Genomic DNA, 21,935 nt, shown 5'->3' on the forward strand with positions numbered 1-21,935 from the left:
AGTGAATTAGCCCAAATTTGTACAATTTTGGCATGAGATCTTATAAAAAAATAGTTGTCATGAGGATAAATGTTCGGCATGATTTGCGCACTTCTTGGAAGGCACACAGGGATCCTCTTGCAGCCATTACTCAGCAGACAATTACTTAATAAAACCTTTTATGCTAATGCACATTTAGCCTCCCTGCAATTCTCTACAAGAAACAGTTCTTGTCTTTGAAGGTCTCTTACAACAAATACATAAAAAGCGCTATTTATACTTAATTATACTGATATGAACGTCTAACAAGAGTCCTTGGCTCACAGCGAGGTCTGTATGTCGTTACTGAAGAAGATCCTTATGTTCCATTACAAAGCATCCAATGCATTAAGTACTCACAATTTTACATTTTAAATGCAATGATAAAATGAAATTGTTCACGTACTTAATGAAATAATACGTTTTATAAGTGATTTTAATGCTATCCGCGTGATAATCACATTTTTAATCAACTCAGCAGGAGCTGAAGCATAAACCATCAACGCAGAGCTGAAACTTTTAAAAGTATTCGAAAAGTTGTAGAATATTTTAATGTGATTATAATGAGCTATAAAATCACAGTAAAAGTAGAAATATTTTTATGCTATATAATGTATGCTGTGACAGATAATGATGAAGAATTGGTAAGGTATAAGCACCCCATTTTCAGGCACTTAAAACAGATTTTTTATTAGATGATACAATATTGTGGAATACATTTTTATGTCATCTACAATATTTTCAGGCCTTGCTTAGAATGAATGTGCAAATACTTTTCCTCACATACTACTTCTTTTTGTTAAGCAATATTACAGCCATGTATATTTTACATTGAAATGCTTTGTTATTTCAGAGAGAGTCTATATTTTTAAAGGAAGCCGGGAACGAGAGGTCTTGGATGACTAGTCAAAGCAGGTCCCCAGCAGCAAGGGATGACTAATCAAAGGCAGGTTCTCTTCTCACAGCCCCGCTAGACAGACAGGTCTCTCCCTATGTTTGCATATATGGAGCGACCGTATAGTCTACGGCACACGTCAAACTCTAGGCCTGTAGGCCAAATCTGGCCCGCAGGGTGATTATATTTGGCCCGCAACACCAGAACTGCCCATTATTCTGTATGGAGGACTATGTGGGGCCCATTATCCTGTATGGAGGACTATGTGGGGCCCATTATTCTGTATGGAGGACTATGTGGGGCCCATTATTTTGTATGGAGCGCCATGTGGGGCCCATTATTTTGTATGGAGGACTATGTGGGGCCCATTACTCTGTATGGAGGAATTATGTGGGACCCATTATACTGTATACTGGTTGACCCGCAACTTTGTCCAAATTTTTCATTTTGGCCCTCTGTGTGTTTGAGTTTGACATCCTTGGTATAGGGAGAACGAGGCGCGAGGAAAAGAGAAGCCGGAGGGGACCTGCCTCTTGGGCTAGATATAAGAGATGCATTATCCCAGGCTGGCTTTCAAAAGTAGGTTTTCTTTGCAGTTGGTCGGATTTATGCCACCCATGGTTCGAGTACTGTGAATTTGTTGAAAAAAAATTAACTCAATACTTGGATGTCTCCACCACCAAATGAATTTGCAGTCAGGGAACCTTTGACCCCTTTATGACCACATCAAGTAAAATGATGTCTTATGATCATTACAAGTGTATGAAGCGGGCTCAGGAATTGACCCTGCACCATACCAGGCAGATGCCGGCTGTGTTACACAGCCAGTATTTGCCCGTAACAGCAGCGGCCCTAGCTAGCCACTGTCAATCACTGACAGCGGCAATTAATTGGCTAACTAGCTGGTGAGAATGTGCAGTGGCACTCATCGACTTCCCTATGACGCGGTCGCTGGGTGGCACTGGGTTAGCATGGCAGCCTGGTGTCTGCAGAACTCACCCATGACCGCCATGTTTGTTGTCCTATGAAGCCAGAGTCTGTCTCTGGGCTTCATAGGAGAACCACAATTTAAATTTATACAGAAATGCTAAAGTATTCCAGTATATAGTATAAGCGATCAAATGATCACAGGTTCAAGGCCCTTGGGGAGACTCAAAAATTAAGGAAAAATGAAAAATGTAAAAAGTTTAAATCACTTCACCTTTTCTCATTTCAAAAATAAAGAAATTAAAAAAACCTAAAAATGTGGTATCGCTGCCTTTATAAAAGTCTGATCTACCTTGATATGAATATATTTTAACCATACGTTGAATACAGAACAACAAAAAAAAAGAATCAAAACACAAGAACTCCTGATTTTTGGTCACTGCACTTCCCACAAAAATAAAAATAAATAACCAACCAATCAAAACGTCATATGTACTCCAAAATGTATCAATAAGAAAAAATATGCTCAGTTCGCAAAAATAAGCCCTCAAACCATTCAAGTGAAAAAAAAAAATAAAGGTTCCACGAGTTTCAGAAAATGGAGACATAAACCTAATTTTTTTTTTTTTACAAAGTTCTAAAATTATTTGACCATTAAAATATAAAAAAAACCTTATAAGTTTGGGATCATCAAACTTGTACTGTCCTGAAAAAATCATATAACCAGGTCATTTTACTGCGTAATGAATGCTGTAAAAACAGAACCCAACACCAATAAAGATATTTTGTTTTATTTTTTTACCATTTCACCCCACTTTTTTTCCCCCGTTTTCAGTACATTACATGGTAAAGGGGATGGTGTTATGGCGTTATTCAAAACTACAACTCATCCAGTAAAAATCAAGCCCTAAAAATGCTATGTTGAATGACAAATAATTTTTTTTTATGGCTCTCGGAAGGTGAGGAGTAAAAAATGAAAGAGCAAAAATGGAAAACTGCCTGGTCATGAAGGGGGTTAAGGCCTTGCGTATAAGGCCATATCAAGGTTCTGTAATCCATTGGGAACTATATTAGGTCGCCTTTACCTGTACCTCTTTGCGCATTTGCAGATTTTTTTGTCAATAGTACTAGGTCTTAGTAATTGCAATTTGCAACCAGATTTTCAGACATTTTGGAAAATCTCTGAGTGCAACATACAAAGCTGTCAAATACCAGGAGGGCTTATTATATCCTACACAGTGCTCTATATTCCCATTTTGGCCACCCTGAGACACTTTATATTCAGAAATATCATTGCTCATTGTTTGTATAACATGTTCAGAATCATACTGGGAAATACATTCACATCCGTCTCCGTTCCCCACTAGACACACCAATTAATCTTAGTGGTGTCTCGTTGGGCATATTATAATAATATACGCCATAAGAAAACATATTGGAATAGTCGTTCACCATGGAAACGGTTGGGAACAAGCATATGTGCCTGTACACTGACAGTCCACAGTAACCAATCACGGCGCAGCTTTCATCTTACCAGACCACTTTACAAAATGAAAGCTGAGATCTGATTGGTGGCTATGGGCAACACAGTCTTGAAAAATGAGGCCTAGTCTGATCAGAGAGCCTCGATGCAATCATTAAACTGACCTGATCAACTACCGATATTGTCAAGGGGGCCTCCAATACTCCAGTCTCTTTATCAAAGTATGTGCTGGCATCTTGTGAAAGAGAGTCCCTGGAAAAGAAGAAGGGTCACAGATTTATAAAAACTAGTAGCCATAATGGAAAATCAGAGTGATATGAAGATTTATTACAGCTGAGCACAGATATGTAATTTACCGTATAAGCCATTTACATAATGAGAAACAGATTTATACATAAAAATATCAGTCAGCCAACAAATACCATATAAAAGTGCCGCCATCATTTCCTGACATTCATTCAGAAGTGGTAAAAAACAGTGAAAATGTAAATGGACAGGAAATAAGATTATCATCCCTATCAGAGTCAGATGCAAGTTTTACTATTTAATTTACTTGCTTCTACATAAGTAATTGGAAAGAAAGAAATCAAATCAAATGAAAAAAAAAAAGGACAAATGCTAATTTTTAGAAAAGAACTCAGAGTTGGTTGGCCCAAACTGATAGTATAAACTAGGCACATAATGGGGTAGGGAATATAGCGCCTATAAAAATAATAATAATAAAAAAATGTAAAAAATCGCACCTTGCGAGGTATGTTCACACTGCGTCTTTTTCGGACTCTTTAACACAGAGAATGCGGAAAAAACGCTGACAAAACGCTCAAAAGAGGGTCCTATTCATTTCAATAGAAAAACGACCATTCTTCAGGCGTTTTCAATAAAAGTCAGTGGCATGTCTCAAAAAGACGCGCTGGGAAGTTGCCCAGGCGTATCTGTACGTTTTGTAAGCCTTTTCAACAATAGTGTTTTCTTCGTAGATTTATACTTTTCAAAAAACGTCCGGAAAATACCAGTAAAAGTAAAATGCTGAAAAAAGGCTCAGGAAACAACCAAAAAACACACTTGAAAATTACAAAAATGCCAAAGAAACGTATCCTAAGGTCCCGATTATGGTGTTTTGTAAGCCAGCCATAATAAGGCACGTGCAGGAATAAGATGCATTTGGCGCATCCCATCAGTGGCGTGCGTCTCATAGAAATGTTTCTGCAGTCGGGGACTGGAGTAACATATCTAGCATAAGAAAATTTTTGAAGACTTTGAAGGGCAGATGTAGCCATGCCCTGTTCCTGAATCGTCTCAACTTCGTCCAAAACTGGCGTGAAAATGCCAAAAGTCGCAACATTTTTGTAACTTTTCAAAGTGTTTTTGTTCTGCAGAAAACTGAAGTTTAATCAAACCTGCTAATTAGGGTGCTCGGTGCACCCCAAGTGTGACCAAGAGGCTCAATGCACCATTCTTCTCACTGGTTTTGCATTCCCTACCTTCCATGCTGGTTATTGACAGCAATTGCTTGCCTGAGCTGTGTCAGAACTCACACTTTTCACTGACAAGGGGCAGTACCCCGAAACACAGTGTGTGCAAATTGAGTTTTTGGTTCTGGCTTTTTATCCTAAGTCATGTGATAAGGCTCGTTAAAGGGTCACTATTGACTTTTAGGATTGCTACTTCCCGTAGGTGGCACTAGAGTTCTAGTCCTCTTCCTCTCTGAAGAGACAATTTGTAGTGAGTGTTCACTCCAGGCAAGCCTGCGCTGCCTACCACCAGTGATGGAGGTATGCAAAACCAGTGGGCAAAACAATGCACTGAGCCTCTTGGTCATACCAGGACCTTATTAGTAGAAGTCATTATAAACTTCAATTTCTGCAGAACGAAAGCAGCAATTAGAACGCTAAATGTGCGATTATTATAGTGGCTATATTCAATACAATCCTATGGCTCTGATTTATCAGGACCAACAATTTTTTAAAGATGAAAGGGGGGAAGGTGGGTGTGATGGAGTCAGAGGCTTCTGATTCATGGAAGGAGGTGCACACCTCTTCGTGAATCTGAAGCGTTTGATGAATGGTGTGCGCCTCCATGCCAGAAATCTTACTCCAGTCAGGAACTAGAGTGAGATTTCTGGTTGAAATCCACAGCCCATCAAGTTCGGGTACAGCTCTGGTACCAGAACCAAACCTTGGAATAAAGTTCGGGTCAGGTACCAGACCCGAACTCCCATGGGTCCGCCCATCCCTAGTGACAAGTCTTCTATAGGGCATGTACACACAAGGCACTTACACTCAGTGAAAAAAGTATATTGCAGATTGTGGTTAAGATTTAGTCATGCACTGTGGTATTCCGAGCAGAAAATCCGCAGAGTAACGACCTCATAAAACGGGTTGTCATATTTTCCATGCTATTTTATTAAGGGCTGCATTTAGATGATGGATTGTGCCTCACCTTCTACATAAACCTTTCCCATTTTTGTTGCATCTAATACAAAGTACTGTAGTCACTATTGATTATCTTGACTTCCGGGTCCCCTGGAGGTCTATGATTCTAAGAATGGGCAAGCTTTGGTTCACTTAGTGGTTTTCTTAACCATTGAATTTAATAGACGGTGACCTTGCATGCCTCCTCCTCATGGACAGTCCAAACGTGAACCATGGAGAGAAAAACCATGGAAGATGGTTTTGTCCTGATGAAGAAGTCTGTGAACTTTGAAACGCGCTGACTAATAAAACCCTAGTTTTCCACACATCGCCTCCTGGATTTCCTTTTTCATCAAATGGTGTCTTCGGCAGAGCAGTTAAAGATCTATCGTCCATGGTTTTTCTCCCCTTGTATGTATTCTTGGATCTGCAGAAGATGTTTTTCTGAGCTTTCTAAGTTGTTGGGGCCCCACAACCTTCCACCTATCGTTCTCATATCCTCTATCAGGGTAAGACTCTATTTTGCGCTACTGTTTTCCAGTTTTCTCCTATTGAAAACCTGAACCATGACACTCTTGCCAGGGGGGGTTCTACTAGATTTCACATGTTCAACACTCGCAATCCAAGTATGGACCATGATGTATGGCGGTAGGTCACCAAACTTGACCGTCTCATATATGCTTATCCCGCTGGTGAGTTAAGACCAAGAGACCCAATTCTGGTCCAGACATCGCAGTTTGTACTCGAACCGTGAATGCCGGACGTGTAAAACTGGCCTTAGCTAGCCCTCCACTGATTAGTGTTTTGTGACATGTCCTTTTAACAAATTAATAAACACTAATTTGGGAATCCCATTTATGGTCTCCTTTATACACTGTACCTTGAATTAAAAAAAGCCATGAATTTACATTTGCAACGTGCATTTTTTTCCTGATATTTCTTTTGTTTCTGAAAAGAAAAAAAAATGTGAAGAACTCCAATACAGCCATAAAAAATCTTTGTATGTAGTGTATTTATATTTCACCACTGATTTAGATGTAACTTGCACACAAATATGGAATATGGAAAAAAGCCATGAAAAACCTGTCTATGTGCTTATCTGTAGGAATGCTCTCATTTCTCTCGTCCTCCCATTCTCTTCTAGCAGAAGGTCACTGGCTTTGCTGTCCTTGTGTTGTCATGTGTACACTGATGGTAATTTGTTTACTGTGCTGCTGGCTTATACTGTACTGCATTGCGGATCATCCTGGTACCGAGTGCAAGTAATAAATGACTCAGATTTTTCTGGTTAAACACGTACAGGTTTAGTTCTGTAGACCATTTAACTTGCATCAATAATTTCTAAAGAATAATGTTTTTGGCTTCAATTATTGTGACACCTGCATGTACTGATGCACACCACTAACCTGCATCCAAAAGTTAATTAAACTCACATACGCCAGAAGAACATCTACAAGCTGTTCTCCTACTTGGGGGCTGTAGAGTTATCTCTCCGTCCATATGTCACCTTGACATTGACAATCAATGAATATGACCCCGAGACTCTCTAATAATAGGACGATGACAAGACATGGGAGTAATAACCCTACATACAATGGCATGTAAAAGTTTGGGCACCCTTTGTCCAAATGACAGTTATTGAAAACAGTTAAGCAAGTTGAAGATGAAATGATCTCTAAAAGGCCTAAAGTTAAAGATAACCCATTTCCTTTGTATTGTATGCAAACAAAAATATATATATTTTTTATCTTTTTACATTTTAAAAATGACAAAAAGGAAAATGGATGGATGCAAAAGTTTGGACACCCTTGGAGATTTGTCTGCTCAGATAACTTTGACCAAGGTTTCTGATTTTAATTAGCCTGTTACGGTTATGGCTTGTTCACTATCATCGTTAGGAAAGGCCAGATGATGCAAATTTTCCAGCTTTATAAAAACCCAGCCTCCTCTAACCTTGTGCCAAAAAACAGCTGCCATGGGTTCTTCTAAGCAGCTGCCTAGCACGCTGAAAATGATGAAGGCCCACAGAGCAGGAGAAGGCTATAAGAAGAAAGCAAAGTGTTTTCAAGTTGCCCTTTCCACAGTTCGAAACGTAATTAAGAAATGGCAGTTAACAGGAACAGTGGAGGTCAAGGTAAGGTCTGGAAAACCAAGCAAAAGTTCAGTGAGAGCTGCTCGTAGGATTGCTAGAGAGGCAAATCAGAACCACCGCTTGACTGCAAAAGACCTTCAGAAAGATTTAGCAGACTCTGGAGTTGTGGTACATAGTTCTACTGTTCAGAGACACCTGCACTAATATGGCCTTCAAGGAAGAGTCATCAGAAGAAAACTTCTCCAGAGTCTTAACCATAAAATTCAGCGTCAGAAGTATGCAAAAGACATCTAAACATTTTGGAAACAAGCCCTGTGGACCGATGAGGTTAAAATAGAACTATTTGGCCAAAATTATCAAAGGTATGTGTGGAGAAAAAAGGGCAGAGAATTATAGGGAAAGAACATCTCGCCAACCATTAAGCATGGGGGTGGATCAATCATGCTTTGGGGTTGTGCTGCAGTCAGTGACACAGGGAACATTTCACAGGTAGAGGGAAGAATGGATTCAATGAAATTTAAACAAATTCTTGATGCAAACATAACACCATCTGTAAAGAAGCTGAAGTTGAAAGTGCTATTTACCGGATTGCCACTAAATCTGCAGATAAATGGCGCTTTTTGTAGATGACGGGTCCCCTTCAAAACATTTTGTACCAAGATTAGATGTTATCCTTAATTCATAGCATAGGGATTTTTTTCTTGATCTCTGGGGGTCTTACTACAGGGGCTTATACTGATCCGAAGAGTGAGTCTAAACTTGCTTCAAAACCTGGGAAGTCAAATACTTGCGATAAACAATCATATATTTCTATATGTCATTATTTTCTCTACTTATCAACAAGCTGGTCATTGGGAATACACTGAAAAAGACAAGTTGCTTAATAAATTAATATAGACCTGCTTAGATATACTCCGATAATTCAATAGGATGGGAACCAAGTGCTTATTTTGCCAACTCGATTTCTTGTACGAAGCTATAAACTTTCTATTTTCTCAGTATCCAGCATTTTTTAGATGAGCAGTTAGCAAAAGGAAACAAGCAAGCTGTAGATCTGTCACGGGGTCCTGCATTAATCAATGGAGTCCCTGCTCTACCACAATCAGGACCACAATAGGTCCAATGGGTCCTTAAATATAGGAGCAAAGACATGGAGAGACCCGCACGGCCAAAGAAACTAAGTAGTCTACTGAGTCTGTATATCACGTCAGCGTCAAGATTGTTAAAGTGAACATCGGTCCCCGGTGTGCCCATCTTGTTTTCTTTCCAAATTGGCATTAAGAACTGCAGAGTAAGGAAACTGCAGATCTATAAATCATAGAAATATAGAGATAGAATACGTGACTTCACTTTCCTTACTTTCTGAAAAGTTGTGCCCTAACATCTGGACAATATGGTATTAAATATAAAAGTTTATGTTTTGTAGGGGTCTTCGGAAAATGTCATATTACAGATTCATAACTCTATGTGCCCATTCTGTATTATGGACTTGTAGGGATTCTACTGGGGGGAACAAGACTTGGCTAGTTCAAAAAATATTCATGTGTTTTCTTAAAGGGGTTCTTGCACAGATTATTATTACTTATCCCCAATTTAGGTGGCAAATATATGATTGGTGGATGTCCGACTGATCCAGACAGTGATAGTGTGAATGTCTACACATCACTCCTTTCACTTCTATGGGTCTTTGAAAGTGGCAGTGCACACGTGTGATCAAAACTTTAAAAGAAAGTGATTGTAGCAGTGGTCACACATGTGCACTACTGCTCCATTAAAGGGGTGTCAAAAAATCCCTGATCCCTGGCAGAAATTTGTTGTTAATAAAAAACAAACTATGCTTTACTCACTCTCCACAGGTCCAGCGCTGAGTCTCCGCCACTGCTCCCGGTGTATGTTATAGTCTGCAGCGCTGACGTCACGCCAACTTGTCTGCAACCAATCAGTGAGCTCAACAGCTTTTTCCCCCGAGTAGATGGCAAGAGCCGAGGCGTTCAGTAACTTACTGCAGCACTGTTGATGTGACATCAGCGCTGCAGAAAGTAAGTCCAGGCGCAGATGAGCGTATTTTCGATCTGACAGAACATCAGATTGCACTTGGGCCAATGTTAGTGTATGGAGCCGTGCACATGTCTGATAATTTCCTTGGATATATCCGGAAAAAAAAAATCTCAGCATAACCTAGTTTGATCCGATATTCGGATCGTATTCGGCCATGCAAATCAATGAGTGTGTGGAAACCATCAGACGGCACTCGGATGTGCGATATCTGCGCAGTGGCAGAATAGAGAAGATGGAGAAAAATTCTCTATCTTCTACTCATCTGAAAGAATCGAATCCCACTACGATCACACTCTGATCACAGTTTGATCTGCATAATTGAGATTTTCTCAAAAGACAAAAAATATGCTCGTCTGCACCTAGCCTAACAGACAGTGGGAGCGGCGGGGGAGTCTCAGCAATGGATCCAGGGAGGGTGAGGAAAGCACAGGGGTTTTTTTGTTTGCTTCTTGCCAAATAGACTGCACCAAAACTACAAAATCTCTTTAACAGTGTACACAGAACTACTGTTCTTGTGATCAATTGGTGTCTCAGCGGTCAGACTCCTATAAACATAAATTTATCAACTATCTGTAGATGTTGTTAGAGGGAGCATCAACATCTACAGATGCATTAGAATATCATCAAAAAGTTAATTTATTTCAGTTCTTCAATACAAAAAGTGAAACTCATATATTATATAGAGTCATTACTGTAACATCCCTGGTGGCGTGCTTGCATAGTGCATCACCTCCCACCATGCAAGACCGCAATCTTACCCATCAGTCCAGCCTGCAAACCTTGCTCCAGTTCATGCTGTGTGCATGTCTTTTGTCTGACTGCTTAGGGTGGCGGCTTGGTTACTTCCTGATTCTTATAGCTGCTGTGGGCACACCCCTAATGTGTCTACAGCCTATTGCTGTGAGTCACTGGATATTTAAACCCCCTCCACCCAGAAGGAGGGGCCTGAGAAACACCTTCACTCAGTTTGTCTTTGCAACTGAATTGCCAGGTCCTGTCCTGTATCTAGTCTGTTTCTGCCACCCTGGGGGCTGTATACCCAGGCCTGTTACCTGTATCTGTGACTTCTAGTCTGTTTCCGCAACTCTGGGGGCTGTATACCCAGGCTCGTTCTTGTATCTCATTGCAGTAGCAGTTCCTGTCTGAACTGCATCCTAGCCTGTTACCTGTTTGTCTCTATGTCTGTACCTTCCCTTTTCCTGCAGTATCTGAACCTGCACCTAACTCCTACTCGTTGTCTCTATACTTCTGTTTGTGAGTTTTGTGTCCACTCGCTACTTCATAGTAAGTACATTGTATGTATCTGGTTCTGCTTGTCCCTTTTCCTTTCCTCCGTATCTACCTCCAGTGTTCTAGCCATCTTCCTGCATTTTCCAGTCTGTTCCATGTGAACAGAGCCCTGTCCTCTCTGCCTGCACCTTCAGCCCTGCTCTGCTCTGCCTTGTCCACCGCACCTGCGGTTTCGCTCTGCTCTGCTTGCTCACCGCGTCAGCGGTTTCCCTCTGCTCTGTCTTGCCCACCGCTCCGGCGGTTCCTCTCTGTTCTGCCTTGTCTACCGCACCTGCGGTTTCGCTCCGCTCTGCTTGCTCGCCGTGACAGCGGTTTCCCTCTGCTCTGTCTTGCTCACCGCACTAGCGGTTCCTCTCGGCTCTGCCTTGTTCACCGCTCCGGCGGTTTCGCTCTGCTCTTTCTCGTCCACCGCACCTGCGGTTTCGCTCTGCTCTGCCTTGTCCACCGCTCCGGCGGTTCCTCTCTGCTCTGCCTTGTCCACCGCTCCGGCGGTTCCGCTCTGCTCTACCTTGCCCACCGCACCTGCGGTTTTCGCTCCGCTCTGCTTGCTCACCGCACCAGCAGTTCCTCTCTGCTCTGCCTTGTCCTCCGCTCCGGCGGTTTCGCTTTACTCTGCTTGTCTACCGCATCTGTGGCTCTGTACCTGTCTCCCAGTCTGTATTGGACCCTATCTAGCCTGCGCTCCAACCTGCTAGTACCTCCCTGTCTGCACTCCAGCCGTGCTTGCCAGTGCCCACCTGTCTGCATACCAGTCGTGCTTGCCAGTGTCCACCAGTCTGCATACCAGCCGTGCTTGCCAGTGCCCACCTGTCTGCATACCAGCCGTACTTGCCAATACCCACCTGTCTGCATACCAGCCGTACTTGCCAGTACCCACCTGTCTGCATACCGGCCGTGCTTACCAGTATCCACCTGTCTGCATACCAGCCGTGCCAGCCAATACCCACCTGCCTGTATGCCAGTCTAACCTGCCTGTTCCTGCATTCCCCGGTGTGGGTCAACAACTGTGACCGGGGTCTGACCTGGAGTAGCACCTGGTCCCTCTGCTCGGTTCCTCCTTTGTTCACGGAGTCGACTAAGCCGCCGTGTGACCTTGGTCGGATCAGGTTGATACTTAGTTACGCCACTCCAGGCACTCCTCGGTTCATGGTACAGTGGGATCACTAACCACGCTCACGCCAGTCAGTCCGGGCACGAGCGTAACAATTACAAACAGAGTGATCTATTTCAAGTGGTTATTTCTGCTAATGTTGATGATTATGGCTTACAGCCAATGAAAACACAAAAGTCATTATCTCAGTAAATTAGAATACTTTATAACAGCAGCTTGAAAAATGTTTTTTAAAATCCAAAATGTTGGCCTACTGAAATGTATGTTCAGTAAATGCACTCAATACTTGGTTGTGGCTCTTTTGCATCAATTACTGCATCAATGCGGCGTCGCATGGAGGCAATCAGACTGTGGCACTGCTGAGGTGTTATGGAAGCTCAGGTTGCATTGATAGCAGCCTTCAGCTCGTCTGCATTGTTGGGTCTTGTGTCTCTCATCTTCCTCTTGACAATACCCCATAGATTTTCTATGGGGTTAAGGCCAGGCGAGTTTGCTGCCAATCAAGCATAGTGATACTGTTGTTTGTAAACCAGGTATTGGTACTTTTGGCAGTGTGGACAGGTGCCAAGTTCTGCTGGAGAATGACATTTCCATCTCCAAAAAGCTTGTCGGCAGAGGGAAGCATGAAGTGCTCTAAAATGTCCTGGTAGACGGCTGCGCTGACTTTGGTCTTGATAAAACACAGTGGACCTACACCAGCAGATGACATGGCTCCCCAAACCATCACTGATTGTGGAAACTTCACACTAGACCTCAAGCAGCTTGGATTGTGGCCTCTTCACTGTTCCTCCAGACTCTGGAACCTTGATTTCCAAATGAAAATTGGAGCTCTGGGACCTTGTGGAGTGTGTCAATGACTGCCTTCTGGACATCTGTCAAGTCAGCAGTCTTCCCCATGATTGTGGAGCCTACTGAAACAGACTAAGGGACCTTTTTAAACGCTTAGGAAGCCTTTGCAGGTGTTTTTTGTTAATTATTGTAATTTACTGAGATAATGACTTTCGTGTTTTCATTGGCTGTAAGCCATAATCATCAACATTAATAGAAATAAACACTTGCAATAGATCACTCTGTTCTAATGACTATATAATATAGGAGTTTCACTTTTTGTATTGAAGAACTGAAATAAATTAACTTTTTGATGATATTCTAATTTAGTAAGATGCACCTGTATGTGTCTAAGGCCACGTTCATACGTTCAGTATTTGGTAAGTGTTTACATCAGTATTTACAAGCCAAAATCAGGAGTGGAACAATCAGAGGAAAAGTATAATAGAAACACGTCACAACTTCTGTATTTATCACCCACTCCTAGTTTTAGCTTATAAATACTGATGTAAAATACTGACCAAATACTGAACGTGTGAACGTGGCCTAAGAGTAAGTCTATGAATGAATCTGAATCCAAGAAATGGAGATAAGTGAATCTTTGCACTTACTCTTTACTAACTGACGCCTTGAATATGTTTGGGACAGCTCATAGAGTCCCACGGCTTGCAATATCACCTCTATGCTGATGACCTCTCTGGACCGAATTTCACCTCCTTACTATCCAGAATTCCACAATGTCTGTCCGCTATCTCATCCTTCTTCTGTGCTAGATTTTTAAAACTTAACATGGACAAAACTGAATTCGTCATCTTTCCACCATCTCACTCAAACCCCCAACAAACCTATCCATCAAAGTCAATTGCTGCCCACTCACCCCAGTCCCACAAGCTCGCTGCCTTGGGGTAACCATTGACTCTGATCTCTCCTTTAAACGACATATCCAAGCCCTTTCAACTTCCTGCCGACTCCAACTCAAAAATATTTCCCGGATCCGCACATTCCTTAATCAAGAATCTGCAAAAACACTAGTGCATATGTGGCGCCCCTGCGGGTTTAGTCGCCACAGAGGTACTGCATCTCACCCAGAGTTGTGGTATCTCACTCTCAGGTAAGGACAGAGTGCTGCCCGGGACCCTAACACCTGCATCCAACATTACACTACTCCAGACCGGCAGGAGGGGCAAAATGCGCTGCTCCTCAGCTGAGCCCTGTCCCTGGCTGGAGTGGGTGGAACCAAAGTAGGGGGAACAATGTAGTGGGTGTGGGTGGAGGAAGTAGTTCAGGGGAGCTCAGTAAGAAGCGATATAAAAGAGAGGGTGGAACATTCTAGAGGGAGTCTGGGTCTGAGGAGATTGAGTCAGAGGAAGAGTTGGGAGCAGGAGCTCTGCAGGAGCTCTGCTCAGAGAAGCGCGGGCCTGAGTGAAAGAGGCCCAGGAGAAGGAGAGGAGGAAGGAACGGGAGCAGAGGGAAGGCTCCAGGAGTGAAGAAGGGATCCCAGGGGTATGGGCAATGTTGGAGGCCACCAGTACGCCTGAATCTACCAGGCGGTGGAGGGATTGAGCCGCAGAAGGGGACCGGCCCCTAACTAGTGAGAATTACAATGTTCAACTAGAAACCGGAGGCTTCTACTCTTTCAGGGAGTAGTTGCCGCATCCGCACTCAAGTCGCCAAAAAGGTAACCACATAGGATCCAGGGAACTGTAGGATGCCCAGAAAGATCCGAGGATACCGGCTTGGGACTCTGTTTGCGAGGCGCAGGGCAGGAAGGGTGAGAGGCAGCGCAGGAAGACGGCTGAGAAAGACATCTAGAACGGGGTCCTGTCAGGCACTCTGGAATTACCAGAGGGATTGCTGAACCCCTGCCCGGTGAACGCAGCACGACGTGGGAGGTTATAAGCTGGCAGTTGTAACCAGGACCAAAGAGAGTACTGTGTAAACCCTGAAGACTGTCTCTGTGAATTATTGCTGTGCCATCACCCCCCTGCACTACACTGCCCAGCATCATCTACCTTATACAACATCTACACTTCCCTGGAGCTAAGCTCTACCTGTGGAGAGCTAAACCAACTCTGCTGCATTAACAACAGCTCCAGAGGACCTGCTCCGCAGCGGCGGCTCCCTTTAGCCGCATACCACAGGTGGCGTCACAAACATTAAACATAAAAACTATAATCCTTTTCTTTAAAACCCCTTTATTGACCGCCCTGGGTCACGGACCGAGTCACTGCCACTGTGACATCCCCTGCACCGACCGGCCCGGCACCGAGTACCCCACGGCCCAGGGGGCGTGTCACATACCCTCATCATCTCCCGCCTTGACTACTGCAACCTCCTGCTCTGTGGCCTTCCTTCTAACACTCTCGCACCCCTCCAATCTATCCTAAACTCTGCTGCCCGACTAATCCACCTGTCCCCTCGCTATTCCCCGGCCTCTCCTCTCTGTCAATCCCTTCACTGGCTCCCCACTGCTGAGAGACTCCAGTTCAAAACCATAACCATGACATACAGAGCCATCCACAACCTGTCTCCTCCAAACATCTGTGACTTAGTCTCCCGGTACCTGCACGCAACCCCCGATCCTCACGAGATCTCCTTCTCTACTCCCCTCTTATCTCCTTTTCCCACAATCGCATACAAGATGTCTCCCGTGCATCCCCCATACTCTGGAACTTTCTACCCCAACATATCAGACTCTCGCCTACCGTGGAAACCTTCAAAAAGATCTTGAAGACCCACCTCTTCTGACAAGCCTACAACCTACAGTAACCACCACTCCACCATACCGCTGCACGACCAGCTCTACCCTCACCTACTGTATCCTCACCCATCCCTTGTAGAGTCCGCTCTCCTCCTGTACCAGTCGGTGACTTGTATTATTCATGATTAATTGTACTTGTTTTTATTATGTATACCCCTTTTCACATGTAAAGCACCATGGAATAAATGGTGCTATAATAATATAGAATAATAATAGGCGGTTGCTTAGGTGCACAGGGTAAGACCTTCGGGTGACAGCTGCAGATTGCTCAGTCTCATTAGCAATCTGATTGGGCCACCCAAATCCAGTTTAATGGCCAGCGTCTCGCATATAATACATATTACTAGTAAAGTCGGTGCAAACTGACTCGCCCGACCCAGTCCTTCGGCTATGTTAGTGATCTGTGAGTGATGGACAGGATGTGTGAGAATCACCCCTTACCTGACAACATCAAAGGCTCTTCTTTTGATTAGCCGGCCCGGTGCAACATCATATGTGCTGCAAGAAGAGCTGAGCAAATCGTCAGGAGAAAGGCGGCTCTCAAGGCTCCAATCCAGCAGTCACAGATCACGGACGTGGCCAATGGACAGGATTCTGCAAATCGATTCACACCAACACTAATTACTAGCACTAAAGGAAAGTAAACCTCACCGCTGGAGCAAAGATATCTAGGAAAGAATATATCAATGTATATTATTTCACTAATGTGCATATGGAGTGGACATCCGACAGGAGACGTGTCATCCCATAATTGTTTTTTAATAGGCAAACATTCAATCCGTTATCACATAACACAAATTATCCGCATCACTTAGGTCTAAAAAAATAAAATGTAATGAAATTAAAATTGATGTATAAAATATGCATAATGCGCGATTACAATCTCCTGTTATTGCCCTGGCATTTGTCTCTGCTGCTTAATCGCAGTAAGCCATTTGGAGTAATACTTGAAGGCTATAAAAGCGTGTGTTAGTGGCAAAAATACTGCTAAACTCTTCTCTTAATGTTATCATTGTGAAAGCTGTTAAGTGAGTGCAATGATTTAGGAGACAGAATGGTGAATGGTCTTTATTGCAGTAAATTGCTGCAATCCACAACTGAACATCCAAGCAGCAATTTTTGCACCATTTAAAAAAAAAAAAAAAAAAAAGTACAGATGAAATATGAGAATAAATGATTATTTATTCTCTCATCTCAGCCGTTCCTTATATCATTTTTTTTTTAAATGGTGCAAAAATTGCTGCCATTATTAGTACCTGAGTTATAACTGTGTGGACAATTTTTAGCATAAAAGTAAAGCAACTGTACACTGTATAATCATTATTACCTGTGTGCTATGGAACATCAGCCATTCATTAAACCAGGCAGTCAGTCAGTAAATCGCTAATCTGGGGGTCAATGAACATACCAGGACCATACACTCTTAATTTTGGTTCAAATGCCTTAAAGGGGTTATCAAACTTTTTTTTTTTTTTTACAAAGTGTAAATGTTCTAAAAAAAAATAATCAAGGGGTTAAGTTTCTCCTTGCGGAGAGTGACATGTTAAGTCTGTCAAGGTGAGGATACTTTTAAGCCACAATGCTCCTCTGGGAAATATGCAAATCGTCTCTACAGAGAGGAAGAGGACTAGAACTCTAGCGCCACCTATAGGAAGTAGCGATCCTAAAAGTCAATATCGACTCTGTAACGAGCCTTGTCACATGACTAAGGATAAAAGCCAGAATCAGAATCTCAATTTGCAGACACTGTTTCAGGGTACTGTCCCTCGTCAGTGCAATGTGTGAGATCTGGTTTGGCTGGGTGAGAAGCGTCTGACCGGTATCCAAGGGGTAAAGTTCTAGTCCTCTTCCGCTATGAAGAGACAATTTGCATATTTCCCAGAGCAGCATTGCGGCTTAAAAGTCTCCTCACCTTGACATGCTTAACATGTCACTCTCCGCAAGGAGAAACGTTTCCTCTTGGATACCGATCAGACGCCTCTCACTCAGCCAAACCAGATCTCACATTTTGCACTGATGAGAGGCAGTACCCCGAAACACAGTGTCTGCAAATTAAGATTCTGATTTGGCTTTTATCCAAAATCATGTGACAAGGCTCGTTAGAAGTCGATACTGACTTTTAGGATTTCTACTCCCTATTGGCGGCACTAAAGTTCTAGTCCTCTTCCTCTCTGAAGAGACAATTTGCTTATTTCCCAGGGGAGCATTGCAAGGCTTAAAAGTCTCCTCACCTTGACATGCTTAACATGTCACTCTCCACATGGAGAAACTTTACCCCTTGGATACCAGTCAGACGCCTCTCATCCAGCCAAACCAGATATCACATTTTGCGCTGATGAGGGCCAGTACCCCGAAACACGGTGTCTGCAAATTGAGATTCTGGCTTCTATCCTAAGTCATGTGACAAGGCTCGTTACAGCGTCGATATTGACTTTTAGGATTGCTATTTCCTATAGGTGGAACTAGAGTTCTAGTCCTCTTCCTCTCTGAAGAGACAATTTGGAAAAAAAAAGAGAGACTACTCACAAGTTCTATTAATTTTCATTTATACAAATTAAGAGCCTATAGTGTACAGAGCACCTCATAAACTTACATTTGAGGGACCTGAGTGATAAAATTAAAAGCCCTAGTATGTTATAGGGGTAATCCGGCTCTACTCACTTCATGTTTCTCATGTGAGCTGGCAGATATCTGTAGACGTGGTGGCACCAACCTTGTTAACCTACTGATGCAGAAGTGAGTGGAGCCGAATTACCCCTTTAGGCTAGTATGACGCGCCCCCTGGGCCGTGGGGTACCCGGTGCCGGGCCGGTGGATGCTGGGGAATGTCACAGTGGCGGTGACCCGGTCTGTGACCCAGGGCGGTCAAAGGGGTTATGTATAGGGGATTTATAGTGTTTCTATAGAGTTTGTGACGCCACCTGTGGAATGTGGCTAAAGGGAACCGCCGCTGCGGAGCTGTCCTCTGAAGCTGATGTTACTGTAGCAGGGATGGTGTGGCTCTCCACAGGAAGAGCTAGCTCCAGGGCAGTGTGGATATTGCAGGTTATGCTGGGCGTTGTAGTGCAGGGGTTGATGGCGCAGCAAGAAACACAGAGACAAGGAAGTGCGGTCCCAGGGTCTTTACTCACAGTTATTGCAGTCCAGATTACAGGCGCCAAAGTAATCTCCCTCGTCGTGCTGTGCTTACTCAGTGAGGGGTTCAGTCCACCCCCAGATAGCTCCGGAGTACTTAGCAGGACCCCCTTCTGTGTCCTCTCCCTGGCCTTTTCCCTGCACCTCACACCTAGTATCTCCAATCCGGTACCCGCGGGCCTTGGCGGGCGACGTCTGTTCCGTCCCCTGGGTCCTATATGGCTACCTTCTCGGTGAGACTGGAGTGGACTTGTGGCTACAGGACATAAAGTACTGCAGCCTCCGGTTTGTAGTTGAGACTTGCAATCTTCTACTAGTTCAGGGACAGTTTCCCCTTAGATGGCCTGACCCCTCCACCGCCTGGCAGATGCGGGCATACGGGTGGCCTTCTGCATGGCCCTTACCCCTGAGGTCCTTGCGTCCTTTCCTGGAGTCTCTCTGCTCCCTCTCCTCTCTTCTCTTCTTCCTCTCAGACTTGGGCCTCTCACTGGCTAGGCCAGGCTCTGGAGCAGAGCTCCTGCAGAGCCTCTGCTCCTCCACTTCTCCTCCTCTGACTGAACTTGGCTGAACTCTCCCCCTTCCTTCTAAGATGGCTTCCCATTTTATATCTTTCTCTCATGTGATCCCCTAAGCTACTTCCTCCACCCACACCCACTACATGGTTTGCCCCTCTCTGGGTCGCCCCCCCCCCCACTCCAGCCAGGAAAGGGGCTCAGCAAGTACGTGGGAGGCATCTTGCCCCTCCTGCTGGCTTGGAGTGGTGTGTGTTGGATGCAGGTGTTAGGGTCCTGAGCTGTACTCCTTCCTTACCTGAGAGTGAGATGCCACATCTCTGGCTGAGATGCAACACCTCTGTGGCGACCGAACCCTCAGGGGCGCCACACTAGGGTCATGCAACCGTATTTTCTCTCATGTGAGAGAATTGGGCCAATTATGCTAATCACACTCTGAGTGTGATCATAGTAGGATCCGATTTTCTCGGATGAGGAGAAGATGGAGAAAAAATGTCTCCATCTTCTCCATTCCGTCAGTCCGTGAAAATCGGACTTCACTCCGATGTCATCAGAGGGCAGTCCCATTTTTTCCATGGACTCATTGACTTGCATGGCCGAGAGCGATCTGGTAATCGGATCCAACTTCGGACATACTGCGACTTTTTCCAGAAGCCCTTAATATATATATATATTTATTTATTTTTAATTCTTTTTTTTGTTCAAAGAGTGTATATGGAGGAAGTGAATGATAGACTTACCCTAGGAGTGGAATGGAAAAATAAAAGCTTTAAAACATTTAATGAATTACCTTCACTCCTGCTTAAAAAAGACATAGAAGCTTACAAATCCCCATACCATAATTCATTATGATTTCTAGGCACTGACCTTGGTAAAAACTTGAGCTGAACACTAAAGGCAGACTGAGCTTGGATGAAGCCCGTTTTTGGAAGCAGCTCCATGTGGTTCCTTAGTTCTTTGCAGACCTCAAACCTTAAACGAAGGGCTGTTGTTGCTCTGGAAATGATGAAGAACATCTATTATCTATGGATGCTGGGCGTCAATTATATATCATATTTTTTTTTACATTTTTAAACTTCAGTCCAAAAACTTGGCTAAAAAGTCTCATAATGTCACACAAGGTGTAGGAAAGACTTAGAGAAACACAAAGGGAAGAGGGAAAGGGAGCCCAGACTCTAGGGAAAGGGGGAAGTGGAGACCTCCTAGGTTGATCTAGCGTCACTCTGTCTCCTCTAACGTCCCTGTATTGGCTGTTCACCAATCGCCGCACGCGTTACCTCGCCCTGTCTTTCCCTAGTGTATGACTAAGGCTAGGGAAGGGAGGAGATGAGCACTAGTCTATCTCCACTAAAAACTATATACAACAGGGGTGGACAAACAGGGGGAAATTGCTTAGCTTTAGACGAACTCCAGACAAATGTGCACACGTCCTCAAGATCCAGAGAGGACAAAGTACTGCTCTTGCTAAAGCTTTCAAAGGTAGTAATGAATATCGCCGACACCTCCCTCTGAAACACAGCAGGTATTTATACACCCAAGCAGGGTGTGAATTAGCCAGAGGGATAGCCGCTGGGTCCTAGACACAGCCTCTAAGATGTCTGTAATGCCAAACGTAGAGATCTCCTGCAACTAACGGCAGGGCGACTGTCTGTCACCTCTGATACACCCGTGACACATATGGTTTTATCTTATAAACTACCTTTAGTAAATTGAGACACAGAATTTTGATTTTGGGGTCGGGGGGGGAGCAGCAAAGAATCAATGTAGTTCCACACTTAATGCATTTTTTATTACTTGGGATACAGTAAATATAATTACTAGCAATTTTTCCTCTGTAATGTGTTTGCTATGTGCATATACAGTAGAGGGATTTTTGGACAATATCAGACATGATTTCTCCTTGTGCCGCCTCTTCAGATCCTCGGAATGAAATGTGAATATGATAATATAATGCAATGTTACTGTTCAGCAGAACATTCTGTCCCTATAATTGGAAAGTTTACTTTCCTCTTTCAGCCAATTATGCTGGAAGGGTTCGGGTGGTATTAACCTCTGCTTGCCAAACATCAAAGTAAAAGGAGATTAACAAGTTTTATGCATAATACATCTATGGATGACTTCTTACATTTAGCCTCGAGTCTGAATCATCCAAAGCTTTAAAGAAATCACTTAAATTGCTGTGCTGTTTTAGTTTTTTTCTTATTTTTTTGCACGTCACCATAAGTGGTTACAGAACATTGAAGCTATACATGGTCTGTTGTGTAGGTAGTGTTGGCCAATGTTTATTAATGCTGTCTAAATTATAGCGTAAACTTAAAAAGGTGTTTTCCGGTTTCAGAAAATTCCTGTTCTACAACTGCAGTTTGTTTAAAAAAAAAAAAAATAGGCCTTACTCACCCTTATCAGGTCCAGCG

The 21,935-nt window shown here is 43.5% G+C and overlaps 1 protein-coding gene across 2 annotated transcripts in view; it reads right to left on the bottom strand.

The window, feature by feature from the left end:
- The window catches only part of CFAP74 (cilia and flagella associated protein 74), a 157,095-nt gene that overhangs the window by 61,949 nt on the left and 73,211 nt on the right, over positions 1-21,935 (bottom strand). For both annotated transcript variants that reach the window (XM_073656878.1, XM_073656877.1), the window contains exons 22-23: positions 20,389-20,517; positions 3,488-3,575 (exon numbers count right to left, since the gene is read on the bottom strand). In XM_073656878.1, the coding sequence (XP_073512979.1) occupies positions 3,488-3,575; positions 20,389-20,517 (217 nt within the window). The remainder of the gene's footprint in view (positions 1-3,487; positions 3,576-20,388; positions 20,518-21,935) is intronic.

Source organism: Phyllobates terribilis, unplaced genomic scaffold (assembly GCF_046119375.1).
Source record: "Phyllobates terribilis strain yellow unplaced genomic scaffold, ASM4611937v1 Scaffold_12__6_contigs__length_324123572, whole genome shotgun sequence".
Lineage (NCBI taxonomy): Eukaryota > Metazoa > Chordata > Amphibia > Anura > Dendrobatidae > Phyllobates > Phyllobates terribilis.